This window comes from Phyllostomus discolor, chromosome 7 (assembly GCF_004126475.2).
Source record: "Phyllostomus discolor isolate MPI-MPIP mPhyDis1 chromosome 7, mPhyDis1.pri.v3, whole genome shotgun sequence".
Lineage (NCBI taxonomy): Eukaryota > Metazoa > Chordata > Mammalia > Chiroptera > Phyllostomidae > Phyllostomus > Phyllostomus discolor.
This window is the reverse complement of record NC_040909.2, coordinates 12,887,930-12,905,043: the sequence shown is the minus strand read 5'-3', so window position 1 is coordinate 12,905,043 and position 17,114 is coordinate 12,887,930. Positions and strand designations below refer to the sequence as shown.

Genomic DNA, 17,114 nt, shown 5'->3' with positions numbered 1-17,114 from the left:
GTGGGAACCCAAATGTAAGATTTTATATGAACTCTCTCTACCCTTCACTTCATTACCTTCCTCAGTTAGTTCATTCTGGGGACAGCCAAATATTTATTCTGGGATCCAGTTCATTAGATACCTCTCCCAGGTGTGTGTCTCCCTGCCTTGGAAATACACTGAGGAAACAAAATACTTAAGAATCATAAAAGCAGAAATCATCTTAACTCTCCGGTTCATGAATAATCAAAAAGAGGATGATGAAGATAACATTATTCAGTCTATTTTTTACATTTCTCACGTGGATCCATTCGAACTGTTTATATCTTTACTTTATTAATCTTTAGGGAAGAATTATTTTTGAGATTGTGCTGGTTGACCTGAGTATTACACCACAGTGTAGAACATCCTTGCACACAGTAGAGGTTCAATAAAGACTCGCTATAAGAATGGAAACATGGGCCTTTCTCCTGCAGATGTTTTTATTGAGAGCAGATCTCTCCATGTCAAAGGTCACCATGATTATTGGAGGGCTGCCTTATGCCCATAACCTTGACATCAATTGTCTCCGTTACTGGGATTCTGCTGAGAGTAAATGTAGGTTATGTCCGAGTCCAGTTTATTGTAATGGTTAAAGAAGACAAAGTGGTACTCTGCATATCTCTATAAATCGCTTAGCCATTAAAGCTCAAATAAGAATAGTCATATAAAATACTTCCATCTCCTAAAATCCCAATGTGGAATAAACCTTTTCTTAAATATCCTTCTGGGATCTTCCTTCAAAGCAGTTGTCTGGTCATTGGGACATACACATGGGTGGTGCGTGAATCTTACAGAATGCCTATGCAGTGGGTTGGCCAAAAACTATTTTAATTAAAGGGTATAGTTCCTGATAGAGTGCTTCTTGTGCATGTATTGAAGAAGGACATTTTGGGGGGTGGGGGTACTTAAATTTATGTAAAAAATTCTTACTGATTTTTTTTGTCACGTGGGAAAATTTTCAAACTTGCTGAAGATATATATTAGTTTCTACACTCTGTTCACACTCTGGTTATTCTCATTTCTGAAAGAATTATAGTCTAATTACTTTTTTTACTCTTTTAATTTAACCTCACATATTTATAACATTTTTAAAAACATTAACAGAATAACTTTTTTGAGAATAGGATGTATCTTTTGGGTCATAAGCCATTGTAGGTCTTAAATATCATATGTAGCAAACTGAAAAATCACGAAGGTCACTGCGATTTGCAAGTGATTTACATTTGCAGACTGTGACAAGCTCAAAAAAAAAGGGACAGTACGTATGGAAGAAACATTTCAATCACTGAAATAAGTAAATCTTGGTTGTATTGTTCTTTCTTTTTTAATTTTTTTGTTGTTGTTCAATTACAGTCTTCCCCATTTTCCCTTATTGCTGTCCTCTGACCTACCCACCCCACCTCCCACATTCAGTCCTCCTCCCCACACCGCCCCATGTCTTTGCCCATGGGTCCTTCATGCATGTTCCTTGACTTGACCCTGCCCCTTCTTTTCCCTACTGTTTCATCACCAAGTACCTATGCTGATTTGGGATAAGATTAGTCATCCTGTGTTACTTTTTATTAAAAAGATTGTGAGGAAAGTGACTAATGAAGTGACCCTCCCATCTTGCTCATAGAATTCAACTTCAATTTCCCATTTCAGCTATCCCCTGAGAATGAAATTATTGTTGGAATATGAATCAAGTTTGATCTTTCTTTCTCCACATGACAGCCCAGTGATTCATATATGTAACACACACACACACACACACACACACACCATTAGGGCACAGCTATTTTGTTGGCGGTGAGAAAGGGCGGAATATTTGGTATTTTGCATTGCACCTTCTTCCTCTCTTTCTCATCCTCACAATCCCATCATTGTTACTCTTTTCAACTGAAAAGTCAGGTGAAGAAGTAAAAAACAGCAAAAATATAAACGGAAAAGCTAATTATTTTACTTATTTTCCTCGTTGTAAATAGCTGAGAGCACTGTTGACCATTTCCTATGGCTTGTTTTGCAAGTGATTAACTCACTGACTTTACTAAATACTAGCCTCTAAAATCAATGATTTTCAACTGGTGTGCTGCAAGAATTTTTAAAACATGCACTGCCCAACTATTTAGTCAGGGGTATTGACCTCTTTTCCCTTATCTTGTCAAATTAAAAAATGACAACAGCTAACACAACAATAAACAACCAGTATGAATGAATCCCAATTATACATATTTTTTGTCAGGTTGACAATGAACACATTTTTTGGTGTGCTGTAGAATTTTAGGAATTAGTTGATGTGTGCCAAGGGATGAAAAAGGTTGAAAATCACTGCTCAGATTATGATGAAAATGTTTTCACTGAAAGAACTTCAGTAACATATTTTGTGCATTTGAATTGAGTCTCCTCTTTCTCCCTCCACACCTCCAGTTATAACAATGGTCACTTGTCCAGAATATCTATTAGCTAAAAGTTGGATTAAAGATATTTGTTTAGAATAGTTGGCTTCTTTGTGAAAATGGGAGCAATTGGAACAGATTAAGATTAAATGGCATTGGAAGAGCTGGGTTAGCTTGATGAACAGAAAGCTAGAGTAGAGTTGATTTCCTGGCACTGTTTCCTTAGCAAAGAGAACAATTTTAATCAGTGACAAAAATATTTGGGATCCATATGTTTCTCCCTGCTCATTCCCATATGCCCATATTCGCTTTTATCTTGGTGGATGATGACTTTATGATTCAGGCATGCAAGAAATAATACCTCGCTGGCTTCAGAGCTCAGTGCTATTTCAAAACATGGCCTGGTAATTACGCACACACATGCATCCAGGCTGTTCACGCTTTCAGTTGGTTGAGTGGATATCAGTTTGTTCTTTCTCTTTCTCCATGGGAAGAAGTATATCTTGCATCCACCCACAGGGGCTAGAGGAATGCGACTAGGTTTAGATCTGAAACCTGCATTGACGTCCACCTCTTGGATTAAAGGCCGTTGTGCAAATACGAGGAGCAGGGAAAGGAGGCAAAAGGGATGTTGATGATCATTGACAACTTCATTTTCTTTGGGGAAAGGAAACGGAATTCAAAAAGCATTTGGTAATTCCATCCATTACTGGTGCCTATTCTAAGACATATTAGATAATGGCTGGTTACTTAAATAGATTCTGATTTTAAGCTGTGTTAACCTCTATTTAATCTTGAGTGTTTGTCACAGTAGTTACGCTAAAACTGGTCAAAGTGGGAAAATTAAAATAGCTGTCGATGAACCATTCATGTGTGTTCTGAATGCATATTTGTTTATTTTGCAATGCGCTATATAATTTTTAACAACAAAAGAAACATATTTCAAAGCCAAATTATCCATTTTAATAAAACATGGATAAAGCTGGGAGTGATTGACTGTATAAACAATTGCATTTTCAAAAGTTGTTTTTCTCTCGTGCAACAAATGGCGTTGTAACCCAATAGGCGGTTAACATAGCCACAGTGAAATCCCGTGAGGACCAGCTGTGCTCGTTTAAACTTGGGAGGGGGGCAACGAGGAGGAGGCAGAGAGGGTTTCTGAACTTCAGACTGCATAACTGAGATGCATTTATTGTTTTCAAAGATGGGTACATGATGGGAGAGGCGTGCGTGCTGTTGGAGTTAGCAGGTGTGCGACGGAGCAGAATTGCAGCTAAAGGAGACGGATGCAGCTTGGTTTTGGCACATGCTATTAGTGATCCGTCTCTGTGTTTGCATTCAAGCTGTCTTTGCCTCTGCTCCTGTAGGAGTGGTGAGAAAAAGAAAGTACACATTATAGCATGGATTGTTTTCAACAAGCTTAAAGTTTGCAAATCTGTTGAATCCCTCTGACAGCGTGTCTTTGCTGTCAAACAGAATGCCCAGCTGGTGGTGGCAATCGGGCTGGGGAGGGAGGGGTCCGGAGAGACTGCGTTCACCCTGCAACGAGAACGTTAGGGATGCTTCTTCCCAAACTGTAAGCAGGGAGGAAAGAGCTGTCAGACATGCCTCCGAGAACCTGCTCTTTTTCACTTTCCAGATCATGCCTCATGAAATCGAAATCTTTACATACACTTCATTAGGATAACTCTCATAAAGAAAGGAGTCAGAAACAACATTAAGGTATATTATATGAATCTATAATTAAGACAAAGGCTTTGGTTAAAAAAAAAGAGGCAAGACTTTTGCTCATAGGTGATCCGGATTCTCATTGAGGCAAACGATCAAGCTCTTTTTTTTTTAAATATAAAGTGAGAGATTTCACTAAAAAAGGTTAAAATTGAAGTGAGTAATCTTCAGTGCATAATGCAATTGTTAATTTTAGCTCCTTGCGTGGGTGCCGCTCTGACTTGAACAGCCGGCTGTAGCCTTCATTAGAGAAGAAGCAGGCAGCTTGAGACAGGTGGAGCTGGATCAAGCTGTGAACGTGATTTTGCTGGAAGCTGGTCATTAGTGTTAGAAACCTGGTCTTATTTCTTTCGTCCTTCACCCTACCATGATTGTTGCAATTCTTGCTATTGACATTTCATCTTTTTTCAGGTTGATGATGTGTCAAACTGTGTAAGGGAATCGCATGGACATGGGCATTCCGAACTGTTAATGGGGACATGGGACTCCAGTCACCTCTGATCACTTGTGTGGATTTTCCTGGTGTAGAACGACAGAAGCCGCTTAGTGAGTCGCCAAGACCTACAGCAGGAATCCTGCACAAAAGGTAAAAAGAAGTCTCGTTGCCTGGCTGTCCTCTCATCTGTACTTTTGATTGTTATATAAATGTGCCTGTTTGCATAGAGCCGTTCATTAGATGTAAACAAAACAGACAGGGTCTGTATTGGAGACTCACTCAGCTGGCTTCTTGTTTGTACGATTGAACTCAATTTGTTCATTCCATTTTCCATTTTAAATCTGGTCGTGATCTGTTTTTTTTTATTGAAAGGCTCTGAAAAAAAAGTTTTGGGCAACAGAAGTCCCGTCTCCTCCCTCTCTGCCCAGTGCATTGAGAAACACGCTGTGTGTGCTATTGGCAAACAGGACTTTTTGTTTTGTGTAACTACATGCATACCCAGTTTCACGGGAAGAAGAGAAATATGTCAAAATATACTGGCTGGAACCGCCTAAAACCTCCCCAAACCTGAAAGCGTTGCTCATTAGTCACTCACAGACTCACACCACCGTCCTTCAAGAAAACTTTTCCGTTTTCACTCCCACAATCCTTTGCCAAATGAGCCTTTAAAAGATATCATGAGATACCACCTGTCCTGTTACGGTGGGTCTTAGGAAATTTGCAGTAGAAATTGCCGTGTTTTAGCTCTTTCTCATATTTCGTCTATCCTGCTGGAAATGAAGATACTGAATTAGCAAATGGTAATTAAACACTCCCAAAGGAACATTTCAAAACACTGATTTGTCCAGTAATAATTACCCTTGTGATGACTGGGGACAGAACAGTCACTGCTTGGGAATTTTTGTGGGGAAAAACAAACGGGCTTTCTAGGCTACAATGTCCTTTTCTCTCTTTTCCTTTTTTCCTTCCTTCTTCCCATTTTTCTTTCCTTTTCCTCTCTTCCCTCCTTTTTCCCCTCACATCTTAAAAAAAAAAAACACTAAGGAGAAAGTAAATGCTAAATTATTCATGAGCCCCATTTGACAGCCTATCAGAAGGGAAAGTGTCAGGGGTTGGAGAAAAAGGAATAAATAACAAACAGACTTGAACTCTGAAAGCCATCCCTCGTGTCTGTGCAGTCGTGTGTTGGGAGCCCGGAGTAGCGCGGTTCAGTGTGATAACTTCCTCGGAGCTGCCGCCAGAGACGTGCTTGCAGCGGATCCCTGCAGCGCCAGCTTGGGAGAGGGCTTAGGCTTTGAATAACAACCCTGCCAGTGTGCAGCCTGACAGCGTTGGCTCTGAAAGGTTTATTGCGCAACTTAGATCCTGTATTTATTATACTGGATGATTACCCCTGGAATTAATGTTTTGCCCCTTGTGGCATGTGCACGGTGTTCCTCATACCTGGAAAAGTGTGTCTATGGTTAACACTGGTGGATACGTTTTGAGTCGTCCTAAAGCTGCTACAGAACACCAGTACCACCTCTTGGCTCAGCCGTGCGGGGGGTCGTCTGTTCAAGAGTTGGAGAAATACTCTTTTTCTTCGCCTGCTACTTTGTCATGGGGCACAGGGACTGTTAGATGTGTGTACGTGTCTCCATTTATTTGTTTACTCGTGTTGGTGGCAAGGTGTGTTCTCCAGTGTCTGTGTTTATGGGGGTGAGGGGAGGGCGACCGAATCTGCCTCTTATGCTTGCCTTGAGTGCTTGATGTGATCTTGTTTTATTCTCCTTGTGTATAAGATTGGCAGAGATGCCCAGGCTGCTCATTTGAATTTGACGTAAGGGGAGAAACGGAACATCTCAGAAATCATGGTAAATACTTCACCTGGCTCTAACTTTACTTTATGACATTGTCACCTTGCAGGGCATCGAACCTTGCTATTTTAATTTGCGTCTGAAAGAATGTCTGAGCCAGGGGACCTGAGTCAGGCCATAGTGGAGGAAGGCGGGGCTGAGCAAGAAGGGGCCACTCCAGAGAATGGCATTGTTAAGTCAGAAAGTCTGGATGAAGAAGAGAAGCTGGAACTGCAGGTAAGCCTGGGGGAAAACTAGGTCTCAGACCACTGTATACAGTTCCTTCTTTTCATTGTTAAGCTATTTCGAAGGTTTGGTTTTTTCTTTTTGTTTGTTTTTTTTTTAACCAGTTTGACTAGTAAAATGAATAGGAAATCTGTAAAGGGAATCCCTCTTTTTTTCTGACTAAATCGTGCTCAAAAATGCCCTTTGAAATGAAAAATATCCAGAGAACATACTTAAGGACTACATTTGCACACAGCTTCTCCATACTAATTCCTAGACCACCTCGAGGAGTTTGTGGAAGGCTTTCCCCCCAAGGCAGCCGTAGGTGAGCTGAGCTTTAAAAATGGATTTGCTATTCCAGGGAAAGAGGAAGACTCTGCTCATGACAGACTAGGTAAAGTCCAAGACGCGAACTCTGCTGATCCTCCTAGGCAGGCGAAGGTTTGATTCTTATTGGAAAACAAACGAAGCCCTGGAATTCTCAACCGGAGATGGAGAGAGAGAGACAGGGAGAGACAGGGAGAGACAGAGAGGCAGAGAGAAAGAGAACTACAAGGAGGAGGGGGAGACTGGAAGTGGGGGTGACTGACGATACTGAAAAAGTGGCATGGTTAAGTACATCATGAGTTATGGGGGGGAGGGGGGGAGATTTAGTAGAGGAAAAGCAAACCGTACTTGCAAATAGCTCGTATGGATTTTCTTTGAACCACACTACAAAAGTGTTAACTCTTTTTATAGAGCAGAAAGCAAAGGCAGATAACCGTACAATGGCCTAAAGCCTTCAAGGTTGGCTTTTCTTCTCTCTAATAGCTTCTAAAGGAGAGAAAGCTACAGGTTCAATGGTCATTTGGGGGCACAAGGGAAGGGAGAGCCCTCCCAGTACTTAGAATGCCTTTGTTGCTGTTACTATTGATTTCCCTGCTATAGTGACATGCTTTGCCTCTCTTTCTCTCTCCTTTTCTGTCTCTGGCTGTTATTTACTGTTTGTTTTCTGTTTGTTTGTTTTATTTTGCTTTATTTTATTTCCAACATACAGAGGCGACTGGCGGCTCAGAACCAAGAGAGAAGAAAGTCAAAGGTAGGGGTCTAGAGGGTCTATGTAGACCTGGTATCATGGGTATCAACTGCATATTTTACATCTGAGTTCAAGGATTGACCAACAATCCGGAGGGCTCTGTGGAGATACTGTGGTGGATCCGGGCTGTACTGGTGCTGTCTGCTTTTCATGGGGTCATGTTCACCTCTATCCTCCTTTTCCCATTCTGAATGCTTTTTCATCGGAGCATTTGGGTTTGCAAATCTGCAAACATACGAATGTCATCCCACATCCCCACGTGCAGATTTGACCGTGCTTTGCAAAACAAACGGCTGCTTGTTTTGTTTCCACCGTAAGTTAAATTTGGGGCGAATGTTTTTTCTCCCAGTTGATTTCCGCCCTGAAGTAAACAGGGGCTGGTGTTCGGGACACGTTGTCATCTGTGTTAAGCATCTTCTCAGTTAAGTCGCTTCCAGGCTTCCTTTTAGCAGACATTATTCCCTGCCACCTTTCCTTTCGGGCATTCTCATGAAGCGGCAGCAGCTCGACACGGCGGGCACAACTTGCTGCAAGTGCTCCTCAAACCCATCCGCTCACACCCGCCTTGGTTTGGTCCCCATCACCACGGGGGCCTGACGCTTTGGGCCAATGCAGACAGCCCCGAGTGGCTCCTCTGAAGCCCAGTTGTAAGGTCTGGTCTGGGGTTGTCATGTGAGAGAGGAGATGATATGACGGCCTGAGAATGTTTTCTGTTTGTTTTCTTTGTTTTCTTTTCCACCCCCCTCTCTCCCCCTTCCAAGTCAGGGGCAGGCAAAGGGAAGCTGACCCGCAGCCTCGCTGTCTGTGAAGAATCCTCGGCCAGACCCGGAGGGGAGAATCTCCAGGATCAGGTATACCCCGTGTTACTATGGTTACCTGCATGAGGGGGACCCAGCTGTGTGTGCATGGGTAGTAATCTGGCATTGGACAGTGCGTTGGGGGAGAAAACAAAAAAAACGTAACAGAAGAAAGAAATCACTTTCTGCTTTTATCCCCTGCTTATGAGACATGCTGAACTAGTGCCGCAGTTGGTCACAGAGTATTACGTTTGCTTTTTTTCCAGACCCTCTGAAAACTGCAAATGGAAAGGAATTCAAAAGAATTTAGATTAAAACTTAAAAAGTAAGCCCGGTAGTGCTGAGTTCCCTCAAAGGCTCTCTGTTGATAAGACTGAACCAAATATAGCCCTAAACGCCCATTCTCCTTCCTTATGGAAGATGCTTACCTCTCACCCCCCAAAAAATACATCTGCCTATAAGAAACATAACTCTCAGCTACAGTCAGACTTTAGAAAGACTGAAAAAAAAGGCATCACGTTTTGCAGAAATACTTCTATGGCCTTTAGTGGAGATGTCTCAATACTGGAAAAAATTATTCAGAAGTGAATCTGAGCTGATGGTGAATTTCAGTTAATATTATTAACATGTTGCTGCTTATCCTTGGAGTAACTGTTGCTAACCTACAGCAAGACTATTAGGCTCGAACAATGGAAATTCCAACAAAACCCTTTGGTGGCAAAATGGGGAACTTCACATCATATGTACTTTGCTTTGCCTTTTAGGCATCGTATTAGCTGTTATTAAAATAGTCTTGCTGCTGCTATTTCCCTTATTTTATCAGAGACTGGGAGCAGCCAAGACAAAAGTAAAATGATTTATCTGAGCCCAGGGGAGGGGAAATTGATTTAAGATATCATTATTTTTGTTGGGTCTTGTTTTGCTTTTCTCTTTGTGCTTTAATTGAAATACTCTAAATTCTCCTCATGGTTCCAGAGAGCATTGAGAGCACTTTCTTTAAAAGGACCAAAAACAAATCCCTTATAGATCTTGTCCTAAGAGTATTTTTTTTTCCTAGCCTCATTTTCTCAACCTGCCACTCATGTCATAAGGCATGGACAGGCTACCTTTCCGTAGCCATCACTGTCTGTCATCCGCAAGCTTTCTTTTCCCTGGGTTCTGAGAAATGTGTGGCTTTTCTTCAGCATTTTATCCGTGCTTCTATTTTTAATGGAGATTGAAAAGAGGGAATCATGTGAACATCACGGCTTGTATTATTCGAATGTTGACTGATGGCTTGTAATGCACTGCACACAATATGTGTTAACCCTGCAGAATGGGAGACTCTGGGAGAAGAAATGCCCCAGTTGTCCCCTCCTTCAATGCAGGGCAGAGGAGGGCAGCCTCGATAGACGTATTCTGATTTTGATGCCATTTGGCAAGGTACCAGGAGGACATTTTTTAAGAGGTCGTCTGTATCCTAGTGCCTGTCCTGGACCTAAGTCTAGTCTCTCCATACCATTGGTGCAGAGAAATAAGATGCAAACGGTGCTTTGCTCCTGCTGGTTCCAAGCTCAGTAACCAAGATTAGCTTCGTAGGAGAGAATTAGAGCTTGCAAGCTTTTCTTTGGACTGGCTGAGGGGCGGTGGGAGCAGGGGGCTGCTAGAAAATACCCAGACGCACGTGTAAGCGAGTGGCCATGCTAGTCTTTGTAGAAAATAAAGAAGCAGACCTTTGAGCTCATATGCAATGCCTTCTTCATTAGCTACCACCGGCACTTACAAAGTGTGGGATCTGAATCCCAGGGTGTGAGTATAGTGTGCGGATTGTATTGCTTCCCCGATGTTTGTACATTCCCAGTATTTGGAAAGCTGCCTTCATTTTCTTGTGTGGGAAAAACTCTTGCTTACCTGTATTACTTGATCTCAGACCCATAGTTGATGGTTCAGTCCGTCCTTAAGTTAAAAGAGTTTTGCTTTTCTAATGTTATACTCTTTCTCTATCAGTGTATTACTGCAACTTGAATCATTCTTTTACTGTTGTTGGACATAAACTTATCCTGTACCGATGTATTTATTAACACTTGTATTTTATTATTGAGCATATCAATAAAAATATTAAAAAATAACAGATTGTTTTTTACCAACTTTATAGCACTTTTGTGTGTTCTTTCAACACCATGATGTATACTTATGTATAGAACAGAGAGGTGTTTTTCTGGGCATAATCTGGTTCCACACATGGCCCGAGTTTGTCCATGTTTTTGTAAATGTTGTCCATTAGCCTCTGTTCTTACATTCGTGTTTCCAAGCCTCTTTGGTTTTAGATGCAAACTTATGGAGGCTGGATGGTTCAACTGGTTTTGAAGAAGCAATGAGACCACTTTCATGGACTGGTTCCCTCAGTTTCCCCTCCTGGTCAAATGTCAAATTGATTCTTCCCTGCCCCCTGCCCTGTCTTCCAAACCAGAAATGTTCCAGCTGTTTGCTTAGCAAGTAGCAACAAATCAGACCCCTACAATCTGCCTGAAGCTTTGCAGACTAAGACATTTCTGTCCCAAATCAAGTGACAAGACCCTGTAATCAAATTACACTCAGTGTTACATGTTTTGTGTATGTTCATCCCCAGGATAAACATGTTGAATATCAGGAAATCAGCTAAGAGAAATATGTGTCACGAGAAAGCATTTTGTTTCATCTGCTATAGCACGTCTTTCCAACCATGCTGCCTTTTGTGCCAGCCATGCATTCACAACGGAGCCCCTCCCACGAAAGAAATGCGGCTTTGAAGGACTTTGATGTTATGCTTGTTAAATTAGACAAGTTAACCAAGAGCCATTAAGAATCCCAGATTGGCCGTAATGTGAGGATATGCAGGCATCAGTTTAGTCACATGTAGATGAGCACTAGCTTAGTTTTCAGTGAAAAACACTATTAGTCATTGGGAATATTTTCTCCCCTACATCATGCATTTTAATGTCACTAGTGGCAGAAAGCTTTCCCATCAAATGATCTCTTACATAAGAACATGTGAGCTCGATGTTGGCTAAGTTGTCATAATTTTCATCAGAGCATAGGTTTTTCATAGAACTGAAAAACATAATTTGGTTCATTCTTCTTCAAAACAGTGGATATGTTATCAACCAGATGACTGATACACAATTTAATACAAAATGAATAAATATAAAAGTGCATTCAGCCCAAACACTGGAAATGGTCAATCATGCTGAGTATCAGCCTAAGAGAATCTTACATTTTGTAAAGGATTGACTGATACTAAAATTAAACTAATCTTAAATATGTATATATAATTGACGGAAAATGTTCTATTCTCTGTGCTTTCTAGAAGGCAATGCTTATTGTACCATATATTATGATGATTTGTTAAGGGCATTTGTGAGCAATGTGTGACAATAATCCATACCGAAGATTCCTGCAATTATATAGTTTGATTTTTCTTAGTGGTAAAAATCACTGCTGATACAGTTCTAACGTAGCCTTTTTATTGTAAATTGGTTATTAGGGCCTTTATTTATGTGTGTTCTGTCTGTAATTATGATTCATAACATCTGTCTGTTGGTATTTGTACCAATTTATTCTGACAAGAAATTATAGGAAAGAGCAATAGGAGCCTCTCTTTCTTTGAGAGATGACACTGGCTGTAGTGCAAGCTTACTGGTAAAGCATTTTTTCCTAGGTGATTAAAATAAACCTGTAGAGAAAATAAGAGCTGTGATCTACAGGAAAGTAGCTTGCTTAAGGTTAACAACCATGAGGCCAAGTTTTAGTACTGGATGTGTCTCATGGCCTCCCATTGACTTCTGAACTTGAATTCACCTTCAAGGGCAATTATTTTTTTTTCTGACAGGTTTTTTTACCATTTAAGAGAAAAGAAAATCTGTACCTGGCTTTCATTTTCCTATACTTAATAACCTCTCTGCAAAATGGAAACCAGACAGAAATGATTAAATCTGGCCCTAAATTATTATATTTTCTCCCCAACAGGAATCAATTCATTTACAGCTTTCCAGTTTCCCCAGCCTGCAAGAGGATGATAAATCTAGGAAAGATGACACTGAAAGAGAAAAAGAAAAGGATAAAAACAAAGATAAATCCTCTGAAAAACCCAAGATCAGAATGTTATCAAAAGGTGAATGTAAAAATGTTTCCTTAACGTACTCAGTTGGAGCACATAAAGAATGACAGAATACATTCTAGGTTTTACATGCTATTCGCCTCCCACCAAACTTGCACTTAACTGTGTGTGTGTGTGTATGTGTGTGTAAACGATGTGAACTTGAATTTTTTCCCCATTCATGGTGTCATTATTTGTGTAGCCAGAAAGGTTATTTTTTAGGATCACGTTATTTTTCTGGGTTTTCATTTGGGTCTCCTAGTTTCAAAGATAAGTTTGTACTAGCAGTGAATATAAATCTGCTCTTGGTTCAGCTTTATTAGTCCCATTGATGTGGATTGATGAACAGCAATGATAGCCAGCTTTGCATCTGAACTGTCATGTTTATCTTAAAGGACAGGTAGAGTATTAGCAGTTCTCCATCCATAAGTGATGTCCTCTGCAAAGCACAGGTGTGTGTGTTCATGGCGATGAGAATGTACAACATTTTACCTGGCGCAGATGAATTTGGTCTGTGCCATCCATATACTGCCCCATAATATCTCACTTAAAATATATAGAGTTCTACCTCAGCAAAGTTTTCCCAAAATGTCATTCCTTCTTAAACCTGCAAACCTACTCTCTGGACTTCTCAAGTTATTGCCATATATAGAATTGCACAAAACTAAAAGAAAACCAAGAAAACAAAGGTAAAAACAAAACTAAGTTGACATGAAGGATGCCATGAGTAAATGGCTTTGCCGTAGACTTTCTTTTAATGACTGAGAAAGAATAGGGCATTGGATGAGCTGAGGAATGACGCCCGCCTCCAAGACCATGCTCTATAACGGCGTATCTGCTTAGAATAATTGTCTTCATTGCCGAGTCTCTAAAACCCAAGGTGTACACAGAGTAAGAAGTACAGGTTCCTAAAGTGGTTTTAGACATTAGGCTTTAGCTAGTATCAGAAGATTTTGAAAGACTTGGAAATACTTGGTATCCTCCTGTCTTTTGCCCTGATTCATATGTATTCTTAGACCTTTCATTTTTTTGCCTCCTCTGTTTTAAGAGTGAGAGGGTTCCGTGGGATCTCACACTCCTGAGAGCTCTCTCTGTGGGCCGAAGCTACCCACCACCTGGAGGTCGTGCCCTTGCTGATTTCAAGCACAAAGTGAACACGTGTTACTTGACTCCGCCCATCACCCACCTTCTTCCCCTCCCCTCTCCTATGACTGCTGGGTCCTTCCATACTCAGGATCTATTGGGTGTTCTCAATCCCCGAATCTAATTTTCATTCTGATGATATACTGCCAGATTACTCGTTTTGAAATATGTATCTTTCATACGAATAGCTTCACCTAAGACTTACCTGAGCAGGAGGGAAACGGGGAGGTTGGGACAACCTTTTCGCCTCCCCCCTCCAGCCACCACCATCCTTCCTGACAATGTGATCGTGCTGTTTGTTTCAGATTGCAGCCAGGAATACACGGACTCCACAGGCATAGACTTGCATGAGTTTCTGATTAACACGTTAAAGAATAATTCCAGGTAATTCTTAAACAAATCTCTTATTTTTAGAAGAGTCACATGGAATAGTACCATCGAGGTCAATAATCCAAATACTTCTAAGGAAGTAGTTGTGAAATGCTGACACCTTCTCTAATGTCTCAACCTACTTCTTGTATTTTCTGTTTTCTGTTAATAGTTTGTGTGTGCCCTATTGGTAGATAGTCTTAACGCCTGGGTGAATAAGTCATAGTTTAAAAACTCTGCTTTCCTGGTCACAAAAAATAGACTGGTTAATGGGGAAAATAAGGGGAAAAATCAGTATCAAATAAAGCAATTATACTTCAGTGCAGTTATATAACCATCTATTTGGGTCTTGCTTTGTTCTAGCTTCCAATTAATTTTAAATATACAATTTATTTGATGTGTTGTATGGGCATAATAACTTGCATAGCCTAACTGATATTAAAACTGTAAAAGTTTCAATGTTATAAAATACTTCATCAATGAGATGAGAAATCATTTGAAATAGAGTGATATGTATTGGACAACATATTCCACAGAAGAGTTAGACACAAGATTGGAGCCACACGCATTAAAACAACCTGTTTTCACATCCAGCTAAGCGTTGCAGGTCTTGGGCAATGGAAAGCACATAAAAACCTTTTCATTTTCACATTTATTTTGCAGGGACAGGATGATACTCTTGAAAATGGAGCAGGAAATTATCGATTTCATTGGTGACAACAAGTATGTTCAATTGCAGCACTGGTTAATTTACGTGGTGTATCTCAGTTTGGTATTGAGGTTTAATTATTCATTCTGGACAGATCTGGGGATAGATAAAGCATTGTTTAGTATGTTTGATGATTGGCTCCATGGCGATTTTATTGGAGTTAGGAAGTACACACTGATGGGAATTGTTGCTTGGACCGCGTGAACTCCTGCTTGTTAAATTCCTGACAAAGTGGCTATAAACAGGGGGCCACTGATTAGCATAGAGTAGCTGTAACAAGAAGCGACCCTTTCCATTTATATTATAGTTTTTTAATGGGCTCCAGCTGGCTGCAGTCAGTTATGCCTGGAAATGACTGTGCTGCCGTCAGTGTAAACCGTGTAATGACACATCTCCAGATAGGCATCTGCAGTCACATATTATGTCACATCATTTGTCCTGCGCCTGGCTCCGTGGATCAGGTGTCATGGACTAAAATAGAACGCTCTCCAACTGACGTCCCATGCCCTCTGGTGAGAGAAATGTGCCCCACTGAAACAAAGATATTTATCGTCGCTTAATCGATAAGTCTACAGCAAGTGGAAAATTTGTCTCACAATGGGAACATGAATTGATGCAGGAGATGAAGTGGGTTGGATGAAAGAGAAATGGTTTTGTGTGTGTGTGTGTGTGTGTGTGTGTGTGTGTGCCTGTACAATGTACTTCGGGGCCAGAAACAAAAATTCTGATTCCACTTTTTTGGGTACTCTCTTTTAGTAATCATTATAAAAAGTTCCCCCAGATGTCATCCTATCAGAGGATGCTCGTCCACCGCGTGGCGGCTTACTTCGGGCTGGACCACAATGTGGATCAAACAGGGAAGTCTGTGATCATCAACAAGACCAGCAGCACAAGAATGTAAGCCCCATGTCTGCATCTGTTTGGCATTTTCTTTCTCTCTTACCGATTCATTTATGAAGAGCGCAGCATAAAATTCCAAGCATATGACATTTAAAATGCGCGGTGTGATTTATCTCTTGTTCTTATCAGCAGTAGAGTGGCATTTATCTGTAGAAGCTTGTCTGAGGACCAGGAAAGTTGCTAAAATTCGGGCAATAAAGTGGATTTATTTCTCTGATCTGTAACATAACTCCTGAAACGTATTTCTTTTTTCTTCCATCCGCAACTCCATGTGATTATAAACAAATCCATGGAACATTTTATGTCAAAATATAACCCCAGTTAGAAATAGCAGACATTTTAAAACAATAATGACATATGCAGAATAGTTGTCTTTTTCTTTCTTTTGCTGGTTTGTAGACTTCTGTCTTACTGTGGCTTCTGAAGTAGCAAAAATCCTGCCTGTAAGACCCAATTCTTTACTTACTACCTGTGTGACCTGAAACGAGGCATGTAAAAACCTGCCGTCCCAGTTTTCTTCGCTTGTAAAATGAGAGTTTTGAGTTGGATGGTGGTGTCTAAGGTCTAGCTTTAGACGGAGGATAGTGGTTTTTGGTCCTGAAAAAATTGTTTGCTTCCATCTTAATATCTCTCTATGGTCCCACTGAGTCACCAAAAAGCATGCAATGAGTAGTTATTTGCTTTGGAAATTTGGAGCTGTCTCTCTTGATCCCAGGTATCTTTTAAGTACAGAGAAAGCCACTTTTATAAGCAAAATACATATTCAATGGAAAAAAAGACTGTCTTCAGCCTCCTCTTAAAACATTTGCATGTTATAATGTTGTTGTTTTATAGTGTGCTTGGTACATTGCATAAATTGCAGTTTTTAAGACTGCTATGTCCCTGAAGTGAACTTCTGTGTCAAGCTAAGCAGCGTGGTTAAAACACTTCATTTTCTGCTCATCAGATGTTGGGACACAGTTAGGGATGGAGAGGAGATGCTCTCTCTATTCAAGGCCCAGTCTGTGTGCAGCAGAACCAGAGAGAAGGTCAGAGTGGAGACCTGGGAGGTCTGGGACGGAGCTGGGCTGTTATCTCAGGGACAATGAGCACTGCAGTTCTCCGGGCCTCCAATTACTTATTTATCTGCAGGGGAGTTTGAAGTGGATCATGGTTAAGAGCCCTCGAAGCCTCAGAATCACTGGGTCTTGTGGTTGTTTTCTACTTTGCTGGCAGAACACATTTTAAAATTTATCAGCTGCCCACTTTACCTGATGGTTAGCACATGCGCTTCCTCTTTCGAACACTAGTAGAAATGAAAATCCACTGTCCTTCAATTCTTTATCTCTTCCCTCTCCATCACATACTCCTAGTGATTGCTGTTGTCATTGTTTTTAATCCTCCATTC

At 40.8% G+C, this 17,114-nt stretch overlaps 1 protein-coding gene across 19 annotated transcripts in view; it reads left to right on the top strand.

Annotated features, from left to right (window-relative positions):
• Window positions 1–17,114, top strand: part of ARPP21 (cAMP regulated phosphoprotein 21) — a 151,523-nt gene that overhangs the window by 38,556 nt on the left and 95,853 nt on the right. For 15 of the 19 annotated variants that reach the window (XR_004904186.1, XM_036030537.1, XM_036030536.1 and 12 more), the window contains exons 1-8: window positions 1,444–4,710; window positions 6,466–6,632; window positions 7,657–7,698; window positions 8,457–8,546; window positions 12,477–12,621; window positions 14,055–14,133; window positions 14,782–14,841; window positions 15,584–15,724. Coding sequence is in view for 18 of the 19 variants with exons in the window: in XM_036030537.1 (XP_035886430.1) it covers window positions 6,504–6,632; window positions 7,657–7,698; window positions 8,457–8,546; window positions 12,477–12,621; window positions 14,055–14,133; window positions 14,782–14,841; window positions 15,584–15,724 (686 nt within the window). In the remaining variant the exon portion in view is untranslated. Of the gene's footprint in view, window positions 1–1,443; window positions 4,711–6,465; window positions 6,633–7,656; window positions 7,699–8,456; window positions 8,547–12,476; window positions 12,622–14,054; window positions 14,134–14,781; window positions 14,842–15,583; window positions 15,725–17,114 lie in introns of those variants that run through there. The other 4 variants (XM_028518808.2, XM_036030528.1, XM_036030527.1 and 1 more) reach the window with 1 other exon arrangement.